The sequence below is a fragment of the Perca flavescens genome, chromosome 23, assembly GCF_004354835.1.
Source record: "Perca flavescens isolate YP-PL-M2 chromosome 23, PFLA_1.0, whole genome shotgun sequence".
NCBI lineage: Eukaryota > Metazoa > Chordata > Actinopteri > Perciformes > Percidae > Perca > Perca flavescens.
Genome location: NC_041353.1, coordinates 26,257,280 through 26,274,605, shown reverse-complemented (window position 1 = coordinate 26,274,605; position 17,326 = coordinate 26,257,280). Strand labels below are relative to the sequence as shown.

At 41.2% G+C, this 17,326-nt stretch overlaps 1 protein-coding gene across 1 annotated transcript in view; it reads left to right on the top strand.

The window, feature by feature from the left end:
- The window catches only part of tmtc1 (transmembrane O-mannosyltransferase targeting cadherins 1), a 157,173-nt gene that overhangs the window by 128,588 nt on the left and 11,259 nt on the right, over positions 1-17,326 (top strand). The window contains exons 15-18 of the mRNA XM_028570348.1: positions 1,565-1,709; positions 2,181-2,318; positions 4,811-4,933; positions 15,574-15,651. Coding sequence (XP_028426149.1) covers positions 1,565-1,709; positions 2,181-2,318; positions 4,811-4,933; positions 15,574-15,651 — 484 coding nt within the window. The remainder of the gene's footprint in view (positions 1-1,564; positions 1,710-2,180; positions 2,319-4,810; positions 4,934-15,573; positions 15,652-17,326) is intronic.

The window sequence follows — 17,326 nt, the reverse complement described above, 5'->3', positions numbered from 1 at the left end:
TATTTACTACCACCTACAAAATACACACTCAGTAGTTTACTTTGCAGTGATGCGTCATCAGTGGCATGTGCACAGTAATGTTCACATCTATAAAATGTAATGCTTTGCAATGTGGAATAATTAGCAGAAAGCAGTGTCCAATGGCCATGTTGTGTTGCCTTGTTGGAATGTTTAAGGGCACCAAAAATTGCTCTGAAATCAGACACTCAAATAAAACGGCGAAGGGTGAATATAGTGCAGTAGATAGTAATGTGTAGTGCTTTTGGATACAGTCTCTTGTCTGTACTTGTGTGCTGTTGTGAGCCAGGCTCATAACTGTTTTAATTTACATTCTTCAGCGGTCACTTTGTCACCAAATACTGTAAAAGTGCGGGGTCTGAAGAGTGAAGCCAATGCTGAAGTGCCTTAAAGCTGCATTATATCTGATTTCCAGCAGGGGGCGACTCCACTGGTTCCAAAAAGAAGTCTGTTTCTGTAGAAGTCTATGACAAAACATTCTCACGATGAGTTTATGGTCTCAATCGCTAGTTTAAAGTCTTCTTCAATACAGCATGATGTTCATTTAGTAAATTATGGTCTCATTGATTTTAAATATAGACGTTAAAGCAGGGGATGCTTTAGGGGCGTGGCTACACGCCAACCTGCCAATCAGGACAGAGGCTTAGCAATGCTAAACATGCTAACACTTTGGACATTAAAATAGACCTGAACTGGTTTTTGGGTGTTTGGGTGTCCGTGTTTTCATCTTAAACGTTGTCTCACTGTGTGTTTTCACTTCATGAAAGTTCATTGGAACATTTTGATCAACTAAAACTTTCTTGTTCAGCATTCTTCCAACAAAGCTAGCTAGCACTAGCGTTAGCTGGTAACTTGATTAATGTCTCCAGTACCCAGAGGTCTGTGTTTATCGTCTGGTAAAACTCCGCTGGATGATTCGCTTCAGAAGGGTTGAAAAACAGCACCACTCCCTCTTTAGCCTTTAGCTTAGCACAGCATTGAAACCATAACAACAATGGCTTGGCCGCCTCATCCTACCCAACTTAACCCTCTCGTCAGAAATCGTTACATTAGGTTTAAAAAAAACAAGATGGCGACAGGCAAATTGCCAAACTCGAGTCTTTAAAACAGTAGTCCACCAAACAATGGGTGACGTCACTGGTGCTACGTCCATTTTTGTTAGTCTATGATCTGTCCACATTTATTAAATATTAAGATATGATATCTATTAATAAATATATATAAATCAAAACAACCAGAAGCATTGTAGTGTGATGATATATTACAGTGAGGATAACAGGTGTATCTTTGGGAATTCTCTGTAATAAGAAAGGCTTCATGTGCTACAGTACATTTTCCACTGTGAGCCAACAGGTCAGGAGGTCAGAAGGCCACTGGACTGCTCACAGCAAGGTGCAACAAGAACAGGGTTTATGGGAAATACAGTTTACTAATCATATCATACACATTTTGATGTTTTATCACTGTACGTGGCAGCTAAAACACTTGTTTTAAAGAGAACAGTTGTTGAAAGCCATCCTTTGTGACCTTTGACCTTTTCCTGCAGGGCGCTGCAGGTGACGAGGAAGGTGGACATCCTGACTCCGCTCGGAGCTCTGTACTACAACACGGGCCGGTACGAGGAGGCCCTGCAGGTGTACAAAGAGGCTGCTGCCCTGCAGCCAGACAGCACCGACATCTGGCTGGCTCTGGTGAACACACACACACACACACACACACACACACACACACACACACAAACATGTGCATGCATGCACACACACACACACACACACACACACACACACACACACACTCATTGAATCATAGAATGCCAGGACATCTGTGTGTGTATGTGTGTGGTTTGGGAAAGCTGCCACTTTCTGGATATTCACCAAAACAACATCTGTCTGGCCTTGAACATTTTGCCAAAACCTGAAAAAACTTTCTCACACACACACACACCATACACCACACACACACACACACACACACACACACACACATATACACACACACACACACACACACACACACACACACACACACACACACACACACACACACACACACACACACACACACATACATACATACATACATACATACACACACACACACACACACACACACACACACACACACACACAAACACAAATTCACACATGCTATTTCTGTCTCAGGCTCAGGTGTTAGCCATGGCCGGTCGTACCAAAGAGGCAGAGAAGATGACCCTGGACATCATATCCAGAGAAGGCAGCTGTATCGAATGTTACCGCCTCCTGTCTGCCATCTACAGCAAGCATGGCAACTACACAGAGGTGTGTGTCTGTCTGTGTGTGTGTGTGTGTGTGTGTGTGTGTGTGTGCGTGCGTGCGTGTCTGTCTGTCTGTCTGTCTGTCTGTCCGTGCGTGTGTGTGTGTGTGTGTGTGTGTGTGTGTGTCTCATGGTCTTGGCCTCTGTCTGGTGCTCAGAGGTAAGATAACACACCGTTGGGGATGATAAACTCTCAGCAGGAGATGCTTTCCGCTCCAACAGTTACCGTGGAAACTAATCACCTGTGCTGCACATCAGACAAGCAGCCCCTTTTCCTCCCACTCTGTTCTATCACCACCATCAGCACTTGTGCTTGTCTGTCTGACACTTTCACTGTCTCACAGTTAATATGAATTCTGTGTTTTAAGTATGCAGAGTGTTCACACTAGAAGTCTACAGTACGATGAAATGCAAACACACATGCTGATACCAATGCCAGTGTGGTATTGGTGGACATTATTGTCCCATTTGTCCCATAATGCTTTTATCGCAGAAAGGGAGGAGCTACATACAAATGGAAAGAACGTGAAGAAATTGCACTCAAAAATGCAACATTTTAGGTTCAACTAAAGCTGATATTAATACAGTATAACAATGACAAATGTGAGTCCAAGATATAACAAGAACAATAAGATGCAATGCAACACAGAGCCGTGTGTGTACAGTATATGTGTGTATTCACTCAGATCTGATCACAAGAAGTGTAATGTCATTACTGTGACCAGTGGGTGGAAGAAGTATTCAGGTGCATGTCGAAATACAAAAAATACTCTGTTACAAGCAAGTATTCAAAAGTAACACTGTTGTACTGTAATTATAAAAGTGGCCCTGTCAGTGTAACTGTTCATTGTACTGTTTGAGGTACTTTATATACATCTGGATTGATGTATCTATAACAATACATTATATTTTACAAAGTGATCATGTGTTTCTTATGTTAAAGGGTCATGTCGGGTTTTTTCAACCTGGACCCTATTTTCCCATTCATTGGTCTCTCATGTGAACAAAAATTGTTCAAATTGGCTGCGAGACATGTACCCACACTGTACGTAAGTTTAACTGTAGAGCATCGGCATCGCCAGGTCATTTTAGCAGGGCTTCAGTCCCCAAAGTTTTGATGGTATCCCAGAATGTCATTTTAAATGTAGGCAACACAAAGTTTAGGTGCGCAGTATTATTTGTTTGAAGTTGGTATGACGTGACGTTTAGAGTCTAGGTTTCAGGCCTTAAACACAGAGAGCTCTGGAGCAGACCGGTGTGTCGCTTTGTGTCCGCTCTCTGTTAAAATAATGCAGCTTCAGGTAATCATAATGGACGCGCTATTTTCCATTATGTTTTTATATTTTGATTCACGCCTATGTTCCCCTTTACATAAATAAAGATATTTCCAGCATAAATTGGTGCAGAAAAAGGGAAAAATAGGTGCCGAAAACTTCACCAGAATGCAGGAAATGAAGTGTTTAATGCTCAAACTTTTCTGGGGCAGGACCAAATGTGCGTGCCATCTAACTAACATCTACAAACTGGGCAGCTAAAATGAACATACACTGGGTCTTAACAAGCCTGGCAAACCAAACACTGTTTTTTTTAATCTGCTTTGTGTGCATTACATTCAGTTTGTTTCAATGGGTCTGGGCTAAGCCCCGGCCCCCTCAAGTCCTAGAAAGGCCCCTGCTGTAAAGACTACTACACTTAACTGTCATGTTACCAGTCGTCACATGACCAGCCGACCCTCAAATTTGGTAGAATATCTACAAATTGTAATGTATAGGTTTCCGTACAATATCAAATTTTACCCGTTCATTACAATGTGTTGCACTCAGATATGAGATATAGGTATCACTCATGGCAATATAATCAAACTTTCCAAAACTATTCCTGCAACTCACTTGCTCTGTTCAATCTTCTCCTTTTATAATAGTTCAATAGTACTTGAACTTGTATTCACCTGGAAACAGACACCATTTGTACATTCAGTGTACACAATGTGTCATGTTTGAAATGTTCTCCCCGGGAGAGTAGCTGCAGCCAAGAGCACAATGGAAACATGGAGTCTGCTAGAGTCCCACCAAATAAAAAGCACAAATCACATCCTTTAATTTTCTCTCTCTTCTCACTGTCAGTGAGAGGCGGTGATAAAGCTGACGCTGCGCTCTCTCGGAGAGACAGGAAAAAAATCATCATACTCTTCATCTCCTCCCCTTTCTGTCTGGCTAGCTCTGCTGTAAATCAGTTTAGACTTTCTCTTCTCTGCGTCATCTGCTTCTACTTCTCTTCCCTCCATCCATGTCTCCTTCAGAGGCCTTAATGGTTCAAAGTAACTTTTTGTAGGGCCTGCTGTGATTTCTGCTCGTCACCTGCAGCGACTCTCGACAATCGCACCAGGAATTACGCTCAAACGCCAAGACGCTCAACTCTAAGAGAGGGGGAATTATTTTGTGGGTATGTTAATTCATGCGTGTGTTTGTTTGTATTTGACTGTGTGTGTCGGTGCCAGGCGCTGGATGCTCTGGACAGGGCCCTGCAGCAGAGTCCCAGTGATCTGACGGTGAGAGCAGAGCTGTACTTCTCCAAAGGAAACCAGCTCAGAGAGATGAACCAGCTGGACCGAGCCTTCGAGGTACTGCTCTTTCTTCTTCTTCTTCTTCTTCTTCTTCTTCTTCTTCTTCTTCTCTCTTTCTCTCTCAATTTAATTCAAGGGGCTTTATTGGCATACAAGTTTCAATTTCAATTTTGGCAGAACATGGTGTTTGGCGGCCAGACACCGACCTCATCACTCCCTGCAGATATGTTTGCATGAGATACGGGGGGGTGAAGTATGTCACATGTTGCAGTGCAGCTCGAGTTGACTGCCTGAACTAGCCCGCAGGTGGCGCATCATTTGTCCAAATATTCGGACAGAACACAATTAACAATAACATGACCATTAACTACAATAACAACATTAAGATAGATTTAAATCTATACAGTATTGTGTGTGTGTGTGTGTGTGTGTGTGTGTGTGTGTGTGTGTGTGTGTGTGTAGCCAGGTCTCCATCCCAATGAGAGAGCACCAGTCAAACCTCAAATGGTGAAAAACAATGTTGAAAATATTTGAGGAATAATTTGAGGAACATTACAGTCTACTAATAGCATCCTTGCAAATCCATTAATTGTAAAAACAACAGAACTGCCATTTGAAGGTTAACTACCGTTTTTTTCAACCTTGTCCCTATTTCCCTATGTTTTTGTGTCTAAGTGACTGATGGGAACTGGAGCTGGAGCATTCTTTGACATTCATCCAGTATTAAGCAAGATGGCTGCAGTCTACAGCGGCAAAACAGTGTCTGACAACATTATGGAAAGGATCCCTTCAGAGATAGACCTTTAAAACCTCTTTAAGTCTCTTCTGTTTAACCAGAAACAGCTCTAAAACAATGTTGCAGACTTTTTCTGGCATGTATAGTAGGGTCTCCCCCCCGCTGATGCAAGACAGAGCCATCTGGCCTTAATCAATGCAATGGAGCGCTCCACCGTGGCCCTTGCGCGTACGTGTGCACTGTTGTACCGGGGCATAGAGGTCTTCTAAAAGAGCCACATGTGCCATTGCCGATAAGTGATCAACTGATGACTTCTCCTTCTCCTGTTAAACTGATTATATGCTGCACCGCAAGTCCACACTGACTCCAAAACTTGCGTACACGAGTTCAGACCAGACGTGAGATTTTAATGCAGGCTACGCTCACATTCAAATTGATAAATGCCGAGCTTTGTGTAGGAATCGGCGTACGCCCGTCCTACGCCTGTTTTAGGTCGTACGCACGTTTCATAAATGAGGGCCAGTGTCTGCCTCCCAAACTCAGACTGGGAGCTGGTTCCACTGGAGTGGAACCTGGTAGCAATCCAGGAAGCAGGAAGCCAATACAGATCTAGAGAAGCTAATACAGGAGAAATATGTCTATCTATTTTCTTAGTTCTTGTCAGAAGATGCGCTGGAGCATTCTGGATCAGCTGGAGAGTCTTAAGGGACTAATTTGAGCAACCTGACAGTAGGGAATTACAATAGTCCAGCCTGGAAGTAACAAATGCATGGACTAGTTTTTCAGCATCGTTTTGAGACAGGATGTGCCTAATTTTGGTAATGTTACAAAGGTAAAAAAAGGCTGTTCTTGAGGTTTGTTTTAAGTGGGCGTTGAAGGATATATCCTGATCAAAAATAACTCCTAGATTTCTGACAGTAGTGGTGGAGGCCAGGGCAATACCATCCAGAGTAGCTATATCTTTAAACCCACCAGACTCCATTTAAAAAAGTAATTATTTTAGCGTGTATAGAGCCAACATATTTTCACTTGTAAATCAGTAAACTAGGTGTTTATTTCAACCAAAACTAGAGTTGTGATGGTTGGAAAAGTGGAAAGACGACCCAAAATGGCTTTTCATAGTTTTATTTTGTTTCTGTCGACTTTAAATGAATTGTATTTTACGATGCTAAAATGTTTATTTACATGGAGTCTGGTGGGTTTAAAGAATGCAATTTTGTGGATTTTTTTATGTTTTAAAAAAAGGATCTTCTTATTTCTTTTTTTAAGATTATTTTTGGGCATTTCTGGCCTTTATTTTTATAGGACAGATTGAGACATGAAAGGGGAGAGAGAGGGGAAATGACATGCAGCAAAGGGCCGCATGGCGTTGAGGAGTAAACCTCTATATATTGGCACCTTCTCTACCAGGTGAGCTACCCAGGCGCCCAAAAGGATCTTACTCTTTAACAGAAAGGTCGACCTCCTTAGAAATCCTTTCCATAATGTTGTCAGACACTTAGAATATTATTCTGAGCCTGTCAGTGGTAAAACAAGCACTTTTGTGAAGGTAAATACACGCTGGACAATTGTCCTATTAACTTACATTGTAGCTTGTTTCACCGCTGCCAACTGCAGCAATCTCTCTTAATACTGGACCAATGTCAAAGATTGTTGTTCCCATCAGTCACTTAGACACAAAAACATAGGAACATAGGGTTGAAAAAAAGTACCCTTTAAGCTCAGGAATCAAAGTAAGGTTAAGTAATCATTCACTGATTATTTGATTAAGTCAGTGCACACAGGAAGACATCCATTGCAATCCATTTATTATGAGACTTTCTAAACCAGGGCTTACTAATTGTCCCTAACTATATAACTATAACTCATAACTATAGGTGGCTCCGACACTCTTCCTACTGTCATGCATGCTGTGGTCTCTGTTGATGCTTTTAAAAAGCAGCTGAAGACTCACCTATTGAAACTGGCCTTTGTCTTTGTTTTACTGTTTTTATTTTACTGTTTTTCTTTTTGTTTTTAATTTTGTGCTATTTGGGGGGTCTTATTTTTTTTTTAACAATTTTACTCTAGTGAAGCACTTCCGCTTCTTTATAATGGGCTATATTGAATTAAACTTAAAATAATATTATTCTTCCTCAGTGAAAGTTGTGAAAATATATATGAATGTATGGTATATATTGGCAATTTATTAATCTTATGTTAATAATCTTTTTTTTTTTTAATGTTTACACTACAGTAGTGTAGTCTCCGTGAAGTTTGCTGGAAGTGATGTAAATGTAGCGTTTTTTATCAGCGCCACACAACTCTCTCTGGATTTCTCAGTATGACTATGTTCAGAAGATTGTGGCGTCCGGTGACTTTCCGGCACAGAAGCTGGAGTGAAGATAATGACCTCTTCTGAAGCGTGATCACGGAAAGCTTGTATCATGTAGATGCAAGACAGAATTGTTGTCATTACTTAGAATTCCTCATGTGGGCGACACAAAATACGCACTATAGCTTTTAAACATAGCCTTGTAAATGCTACATTGCTTTTTTTAAGTGCTCTGCGGTAGATCGAATTCATGTCAATGTAAAGAGTGGTTCATGTGAATTTCCAAAAGTAACTGATGAAACTTTAGAGTGCACTGTGTGTAAATGAAACTGAAAATATAAATTGACTGAGAAGGATGAAAAGAAAAAAAAGGCTGCTAACAGGTCTAACAATGTAGCAACCATATAGCAGATCTAGATCATTACCGCGACCATTAGGCAGGAATGCCTCGGCCTGCCGTCCTTTACTTTCACTTAGTGAGTTACCATTCAAACAGATCTGATTGTACACTCTGAATAACTTTTCTAAATCTGTGAAGGAAGTTTCTGCAAGGCAAATGTCTGCACAGGAAGTTTTGATTGAGAGGAGAGAAAGCAAACAAACCAAAGAGAGGCGACTGAGCACTTTGTGGCAAACACTGATGTAGTGGAAATAAGATAGCGAGAGCCAAGGAGGCCATCTCAGGTCACTGCAGCTTTAAAGAGAGCAGGGTTTGTGCAGGGGAAACTGCTTCATTAGTTGAGACAGATAATGGTGTGATGTGTTATTCCTCTGGCATTATCACAGTCTCTGAAGGAGCAAAACAAACACGAGGCGAGCAGCCTGAGAAAGTGTTTGAAGTGCAGTTTTAAACTGCTTATTTTAGGTCTTGTCTGTCTGGTTTTTGTCTCAAGTGTGTCAGAGCAGAAAGTCTGGCTTCTGATTCAAACATTCCCAGCCCTGCCCTAATCCCTGCAGACAAGAAGCCTAAATAAGGAGGCGCAAATAATGAGGGTTTTATATACTGCAAAATGTTTGCATTGCTTTATTTTGATAAACATTTTAGGTTGTTTCTTAGTCATATTATGGCCTTGGAAATAGAATTTCAGCATTCAGACTCGATTTAAAGAGGTGTGATAAAAGAAAGCAGAAATCAAAGAAAACTAGAGACCAACTTGTGATGGGATCACACCGGGGGTGTTAAGTGGGATGGGCCAATGGTCCCTTTCCTATTTCCTACCCCCCTACTTCTGCCGCCCTTGCTTGTCCATCTTAAAACTCGGCCTTCATTTTGATGTCAACTGTACAGAAATATTAACACCTGGCAAAGTACTCAAAACCTGTTTCTCTGCTACACTAGGTGTCTCCAGGACCACAGTCACATGCTACATGCTAACAGCAGTAAAATGTAATCTAGGCTGCCAGTGTTGTTAAATTCTCCCCAATTCTGGGTCACATTACTCTTGAAACATTACTGGTTATGTAGTATTTTGGTTAAAAAGCCTTTATCTGTGATTTTTGACTGTAGAAAGGGCTGCTATATTATATTAGTGTCAACTGCTAACTATTGTAGCTACATGCTAACGGCAGTAATTTGTAATCTTTGCTGCCAATTTGTTAAATTCTCCCCAATTCCTGTTGAAACATGCCCGACTGGGAAGTGTTTGGTTCAGAAGCCTTTATCTGCTTTTTGACGGTAGAAAGTGCTGCTTCGTTCCATTACAATCTAACGTTAGCCTACTGCTAAATATTAGGTAGCTGCATGCAACAGCGAGATAGCTGTAATCTTGGCGGCCAATGCTGGTCATTTCTCTACATTTTGGGTAGTATTTGGTTTAAAAGCCTTTATTGGGGATTTTTCACGGTACAAAGTCCTGCTGTATACTCCGTTGCAGCAGCTCCAGCTGATATTAGTGTAAACATAGACAGTATATAATGGACCAACAGACCTCGTGTCTCTGGACGGAGACCAGTGAAGGATATTAGAAGCACTTTTCCGGTGATCTCTTGCTTTACTGAGCAGCCTCCAACTGAGAGAGACAACGTAAATGTGACTTGAGCAACCTGTCTGAAAGTGTGAAGTCTTCTGGTAGCTGTGCCAAGAGAAATCTCAATCATTCCCAATCTTACAGAGACGGAGAGTGTAGGTATATGTAAGGAGATAACATAGGCACAGGCTAATTACTGATCACTAAAATGCTAGTTAACATTAGTAATTAAACCTAAACAGCTAATGTAAGTCAAAACTGCCTGCAAGCTTCTCCTGTACTATACGAACCGCTCCAGAGTTGGATTGAAAGTGTACCGAGACCCCCTCTTCAAGCAGGTCTCGGTACGCTTGTTTAGTCCGCTTTTGGTGCGCACCAGAGTTAGATTGCCGTGTTCTCACCTGCCCAAACGAACCGCACCAGCGGGACAAAAGAACTCTTGTTCGATTCAACCGAACTAAAGGCTGTCGGTGTGAAAACGCCCTGACAGTGAGTTACTAGCTGTAGCTACTCCTCAGCCCTCTTCTTCAGATCTGTGCTGACAGAAGCTAAATAGCGCCCCTTTATTGCCCAATCCAAACCAATGTTAAACTGTGGCCAGATAGTGAACTGCAGCCAGTCTTTGAGTTAATAGAACGTTGAGACAGAATGAAATTCTGACCATAGCGCGGGCCAAAAAAAACTGTGTGCAGGCCAAAGTTGGCCCGCGGGCCCCAAATTGGGCAGCCCTGCTATAGACCAACATGTGTAACTGTTTATAATAATTAGTTGACACAGCCCTAACCCTACTCTGTTGACCCCTTGACATTAAGGAGGAACATATTGCAATATAAACCAGGAAATCTCTGTGTCCCCACACATGGGCAGTACAGCAGCTGGGGCGAAGAGTTGCTATATCGCTACAAGGCTCATTGATGGCGGTTCACCGGCTACTGGTGTCATGCCCCAAACTGATCATCCATCTAAAACTGATGCACATGATGAAATAGGAAACACAAACACATGTAAGCTGAACGCCCAGGCTCTTGGCCTCTGCAGCACGTTGTTTTGTTGCCGGCGGCACATGCTGTAACAATCATTTCAGCATCTCCGCAAACCGCGGGGGAATGTGTTTAGTCAGGTAGGTAATCACTTACAGGAAGGCCACAGCGCCGCAGGATACTTTACAAAATAAAACAAATTTCAAAATAAAACACTTGACTTCTCAGCTGTGTCTAGAGCAAGACATGGGATCAGGCACACAGAGACAGACTGAAGGACAGACAGAGGGACGCACACGCAGCCAGGTGCGCGATAGGGCACAAATCTACGCTTCCCTGGCTGCATGTTCCTGTTGTGGCTCTCCAGTTGTATTGTTATCAGTGGTTGTGCACATTTCTCCGTCAGTTTTTTGTTGTTTTTTTTATCTCTACACGAGCCGCATACGAACAGCACCTGATTGAACCACGCTGCAACATGTGGGATAGTTTAAGAAATAATATTGCATCATATTTCATTTGTGATATTTTGTGAGTAGAATCTTAATCTGCAACACTCTCTGTCAGGTAAATGTAGTAGTACAATGTTTTCCTCTGAATTACAAGTACACAGTAAGGCAGTAGTATACAGTCAATTGCATATTTAGTGCTTTGCTTTTAGTGACGGACCTCCGTCACAGCTCGGTCGTATCAGCAGCAGTTAGTAAATGTGTTTAGCCGAAAATGGGTGACTTTGAGCCGGGTACAGAGCTCCATGAGCTGCCGCTCGTTATCGCGGAGATTGTGGTTAAATTTAGTCCACAAAATATATGCATTTTGCCGCGACGAAAGTTAAGATTAGGCACCAAAACGACTTTAAGATTAGGAAAAAGATTGTAGTTTGGATTAAAATACATCGGCCTTCAATGTGGTGCATACAGCAAAAAAAAGTGAAATGCTTACGAATTACAGTGCTTAACTTTCCGTAGCTTTTTGAACGAATGGATTTCACCTTGACATAGCATGCTGCATCATTTTTCACACCACGGTGAATTTTCCAGGAAGTCTTACAATTTTTCTAATGTCTTAGGGCGTTTTCACACATACCTCGTTTGGTCCGGACTTTCGGACTTTTTAGTTTGATCCGAACCAAAATTACAATTGTGAAACCTTGTAACCGCGGTCCGGATCAAAAGACCAAATTTTGGTCCGATAAAAAGAGGTGGTCTCGGTCCGGACCAAACTGAATCATGGTCCGGTTCCTTTATAGTGTGAAAGCATTTTTTGGATGGTTCGGACTTTTGGACCAAATACAAGAAGCTCTGGCAGGCTCTCCTTGTGTTACAAGACCGGGGAAGCTCCTTTAAGGTGCTTAGTGAGAGAGAGGGACGGTGAATGCGTTCAGAGAAGACAGCTGTCGGCTATCAGAGCAGAGAATACATCAGCAGTTTATTTGTTAAGTGGTAAATGTACAGCATAGGTTTCAGTTTGTCTCTGAATAAATGCTCCAGAAAGAAAGTTCCCGTGTCTTGCTTCTCAACATCACAACAAAACAAAAAGGGCCGGCGGCAGGGGGGAGAGTAGCAGTCAGTAGGGGGGAGAGCAGCAGTCAGTAGGGGGAGAGTAGCAGTCAGTAGGGGGGAGAGCAGCAGGCAGTAGGGGGGAGCAGCAGTCAGTAGGGGGAGAGCAGCAGGCAGTAGGGGGAGAGCAGCAGTCAGTGGGGGAGAGCAGCAGGCAGTAGGGGGGAGAGCAGCAGTCAGTAGGGGGGAGGCAGCAGGCAGTAGGGGGAGAGCAGCAGGCAGTGGGGAGAGCAGCAGTCAGGGGGAGAGCAACAGTCAGTAGGGGGAGAGCAGCAGTCAGTAGGGGGAGAGCAACAGTCAGTAGGGGGGGGCAGCAGGCAGGGGGAGAGCAGCAGTCAGTAGGGGGGAGAGCAGCAGGCAGTAGGGGGAGAGCAGCAGTCAGTAGGGGGAGAGCAGCATGCAGTAGGGGGAGAGCAGCATGCAGTAGGGGGAGAGCAGCAGGCAGTAGGGGGAGAGCAGCAGTCAGTAGGGGGAGAGCAGCAGTCAGTAGGGGGAGAGCAGAGAGAGGATATGAGAGGACGAGGAAGCCCTTCAACAAACCAATCAGTTAGAAGTATCTGGAGACGTAGCTCACGTGTGTGATGACGGCAGGACGTAGGTTTGTCACGTAGAGATCTTTAGTGCGTTTGCAAAACTGCAGTGTGAAACCACAACTTACCGGATCAAATGTAGACAATGTAACAAAAACATGAACCTTGGTCCGGACCTTGGTTCGGACTTTCATGTGTGAAAACGCCCTTAATCGACATTTTGACTTGTCATAGCAGGAATTCTCATTAATGGGACCATGGTTCCATCAGTAATGTAATGTAATGCCATTTTATTTAGACAGCTCTCATCTTTTCCATTGTGCTCTCACTGTGTTACAGCCGTGTAAACACAGCTGCAGCTAATAACATGAATAATAATTAAGTCAATAGTGTGATTAATATGTAAATTAATACTACTGTTACAAGGATTGACAATAATTATGATTGTTTCTCTATCATTGTGTGCTCATTAGTTTACCAACATCATCTGCTCTGACATTGTGCAAAAGCTCCCTTTAACAGAACACAGACCTCTGTCAAGGTGGACAGTTCAACTTGTCAAACACAGATTTAACTGATTATACTAATAGTAGTTGCTTTTCAGTTCAACTTGTCAAACACAGATTTAACTGATTATACTAATAGTAGTTGCTTTTCATTTAGGTGCCTTTTTTTTGCCTGTTTATTTATTGGCTGTCGTTGATTTGCCAATAAGAAAGTGTAATGTTTATGCACTTTACAGTGCCCTCAGAAGGAATGAAAACTGTAATGTTAATAGCACATACACTAATTTTGCTATGCACAATGCAAGCAAGCTATATGTATATACCACTTTTCAAAGCAGAAACAAAGTGTAAAGTGCTTTACAAGGAGAGGATAATAAAATAAAAACAAAGAAGACAGTATATAAGATTTAGCAGAATTAGTACAAGTGCAGTGAAAACGGGGGCCGGATGGTGGGGGTGGTCATTTTTTATCAGAATACAGCATAGAAAATCTGCTTCGAAATACAGGAAATATTGGATAGGATAGAACATAATGTAATTCTGCTAAATAAAACATCACATTCATTATTAGTTTCACTTATTTTTATTTAAACACATTGTATATCCGAATACAATACTCATTTTCTATAAGCTCAGTCTGCAACTTAAAGAAAAATATATAATTCCAGTGGTATGACAATTTTGGATAGTCACCATGGGAACATTAATTGGTCATGTGACAAGGGCTGGGAAAGTAGGCAGAACAGGCAGCCAAGTGATACTCTGATCCAATGGAAATCCCAGTTGTTAGATTGACAGAACTCTAGCCCAAAGGATGGGGACCAACCTCTGGCAACCTCTGGTCCGTCTGGTTTTATTTTCTAAAAAAGCTTTTAAAACAACAACCATGTTGTCCATAGTCAATCTATGAACATGATTTTTTTTTCAGGAAAACCTGGGCTATTAGAATATCTGTGTTGCAGTGAGGTCACAGGATTGGAAGAGTAAATATATTAATAAAAAGAGGAATAAAAAATGTTAAACCAAATTTTACACCAAACATTCAACTACATTTTGGACATTTGATTAATCGTGGTCTTCGCGATGAGCTAATCGCATTCTTTTAAATCTCGATATCGATTTGAAAATGATTCATCGTTCATTCCTACTCTCGCCGTGAGATAGCTGCTCTTTAGTCTATTGCTATATGCTATAAGTTTATTCCTGGCACACGTCACTTACACATTTTGCACTTACGGCGTCGTCTTGTGTAGACTGTTTACATATTTATGACCATATGTACATTAGGTCTGGGCGATATGAAGAAAATCAAATATCACGATATTTTTGACCAAATACCTCAATATCGATACTGCAACGATATTGTAGTGTTGACTATTGGTGCTTTCACAAAATATTTAAGCAATGAGATTTTAGATAAATTATCATCAGTAATGTGGACATAATGACTAAGTGGGTAAAGGCAAATAATAGAACAGTTACAACAGTCTGGTAAGTTCAGAAAATGACATCACTACATACATTACTGTAATGTAGCCTTTAAAACCAGGAAAAGACAAGACTTATGTCATATTACGATATCCAAAATCTAAGACAATATCTAGTCTCATATCACGATATCGATATAATATCGATATATTGCCCAGCTGTAATGTACATTATATGTACTGGTCATGAATACATTGTGAATACATATTTCTAAAATTGTATGCTGTTTTTGTTGAGTTTTTAATACTTTTTTTGACCTTTTTGAATCTTGCCCCTGACAAATAACCCATATGACAAAGAAAGACTAAAACTAATAAAAACTAAACTAAAACTAAGCATTTTCAAAAAATGAACTAAGCTAGCAAACCCGCTTTAAAAACTAATTAAAACTAAACTGAATTTGAAAACAAAAGTCAAAATGAAATAAAAACTAATGAAAAATAACCTTGCTCTCATCTTACCTTCTCATTTGGAATCCGACCACGTGAGAGATTAGAATTTCAGTCCTGAACTGGGCCTAGATCTATCTCCAGACACATCCAACCTGTTGCTGTTCCTTGAGTGGAAGGATGTGATCCAATATGACACTGACCAGTCTCTCTTTGTTCTCTCCCTGCTAGAGCTACAAGCTGGCTGTCGAACTCAAACCTGACCAGTCCCAGGCCTGGATGAACATGGGAGGGATTCAGCACATTAAGGTAGCAAACGCCAATTCATTTCTTTTCTTTTTTATTTACATTTTAATTACAAAGAAGAAAACACACAATACAAGGACACATCGGTATGTGTGCTACGTCAGCGGTTATAGAATAAAATATACAAATATACTTACTTAGGATATCATTGCAATCCATTCCACTTACGGGATTGTTCCAGTGCTGCCGGAAATTCCTCCGGATGTCCCTCATTTCGGCCGGATGTCCGTCCCCTTCCTCTTTCTTTGTGTTGTAATTTTAAACTCTGGTGGATTTGTGAGGACTATGGTTAACTGCTCCTCAGATCTCTGCAGGGTTAATCCAGACAGCTAGCTAGACTATCTATCTGTCCAATCTGAGTTTTCTGTTGCACGACTAAAACTACTTTTAAACGTACACATGTTCCACCAAAACAAGTTCCTTCCTGAGACTATTTAGCAGAGGCACCATACAGCACTTAGCACCACCCAAGACGATTGTGATTGGTTTAAAGAAATGCCAATAAAACAAGAGCACATTTTTCTTCCATCCTGGAATGCTGTGTGGACTAGCCAGACCTTCCTCCAAAGCGCTGTGGAGGAAGATCTGGAAATGTGAGACTATTATTAAGCAGACTGAGAGGCCTAAAATGACTCATGTGCATATAATCTTTGCCAGGCTTTGGTATTGTTGAGCTTACAGCTGTTTGAATGCAGACAGGCATTGCTTGATATATATATATATATATATATATATATATATATATATATATATATATATATATATATATATATAGAGAGAGAGAGAGAGAGAGAGAGAGAGAGAGAGAGAGAGAGAGAGAGAGAGATAGAACTAGATAATTACATATTAAGGGACTCTGTGTTACTTTGCAGAGCACAATATATATATAATTATATAACATTGTAAGTAAAGGAGTTAAAACATCCTGAAAACACATTATAGAACTCCATACTCTTCTCCAGGTGTCTTACTGTGTCTTTATGGTTTTTACCTCTGTATCTGTAATATATATTCCTCCAGTTTATTTTTGTCCCCATCTAAGCATATACCACAAAAAAAATTGTGAGCTTCATTAAAATTAAAATGACTCTATGATTCATGTAATTTCTTATGTAAGTTTTAAAACATTTTTTTAAATTTATTTTGTTTTCGATCTTGTATAGTTGGTCCAATACAATGACTATGTTTCCATGCACCTCCCGGTGTTACTCAAAAATAAAGAAATTTTTAACATGCACATAACAGGCACGGCGTTATGGGTGGGCCTGACGGGCCTAGGCCCACCCACTTTTCAACAGGCCCACCCAAAACATTTCCTCAAAAAACATTAATTAATTAATATATTATAATTTGGTGAAGAATTATTAAAAATCGGCAAATAATCTCATAATTTGTGCTAAAATTGTCTAAATGTTTAGTTTTCAAAAACAATTTAAAAAAACTGGTCATGTCTATTTTTATGTTTCTGCACAAGTTCAGCAGACAGTGAGGTTCGGATCGGATGTAGCTTGTCGGTATGCTAGGTTAGCTCCCAGTGATCTGAGAGTGTGAAAATCATTTCCAGTAAAGGACAAGGTTGCAACAGCCGTTGTTTAGGTACCTTAAACGTGCACAAACGGTCTCAGAGTTATCGCTGCAACCAGGAGATGAAGGAGAGCTGAGATCCACAACGCCGAGC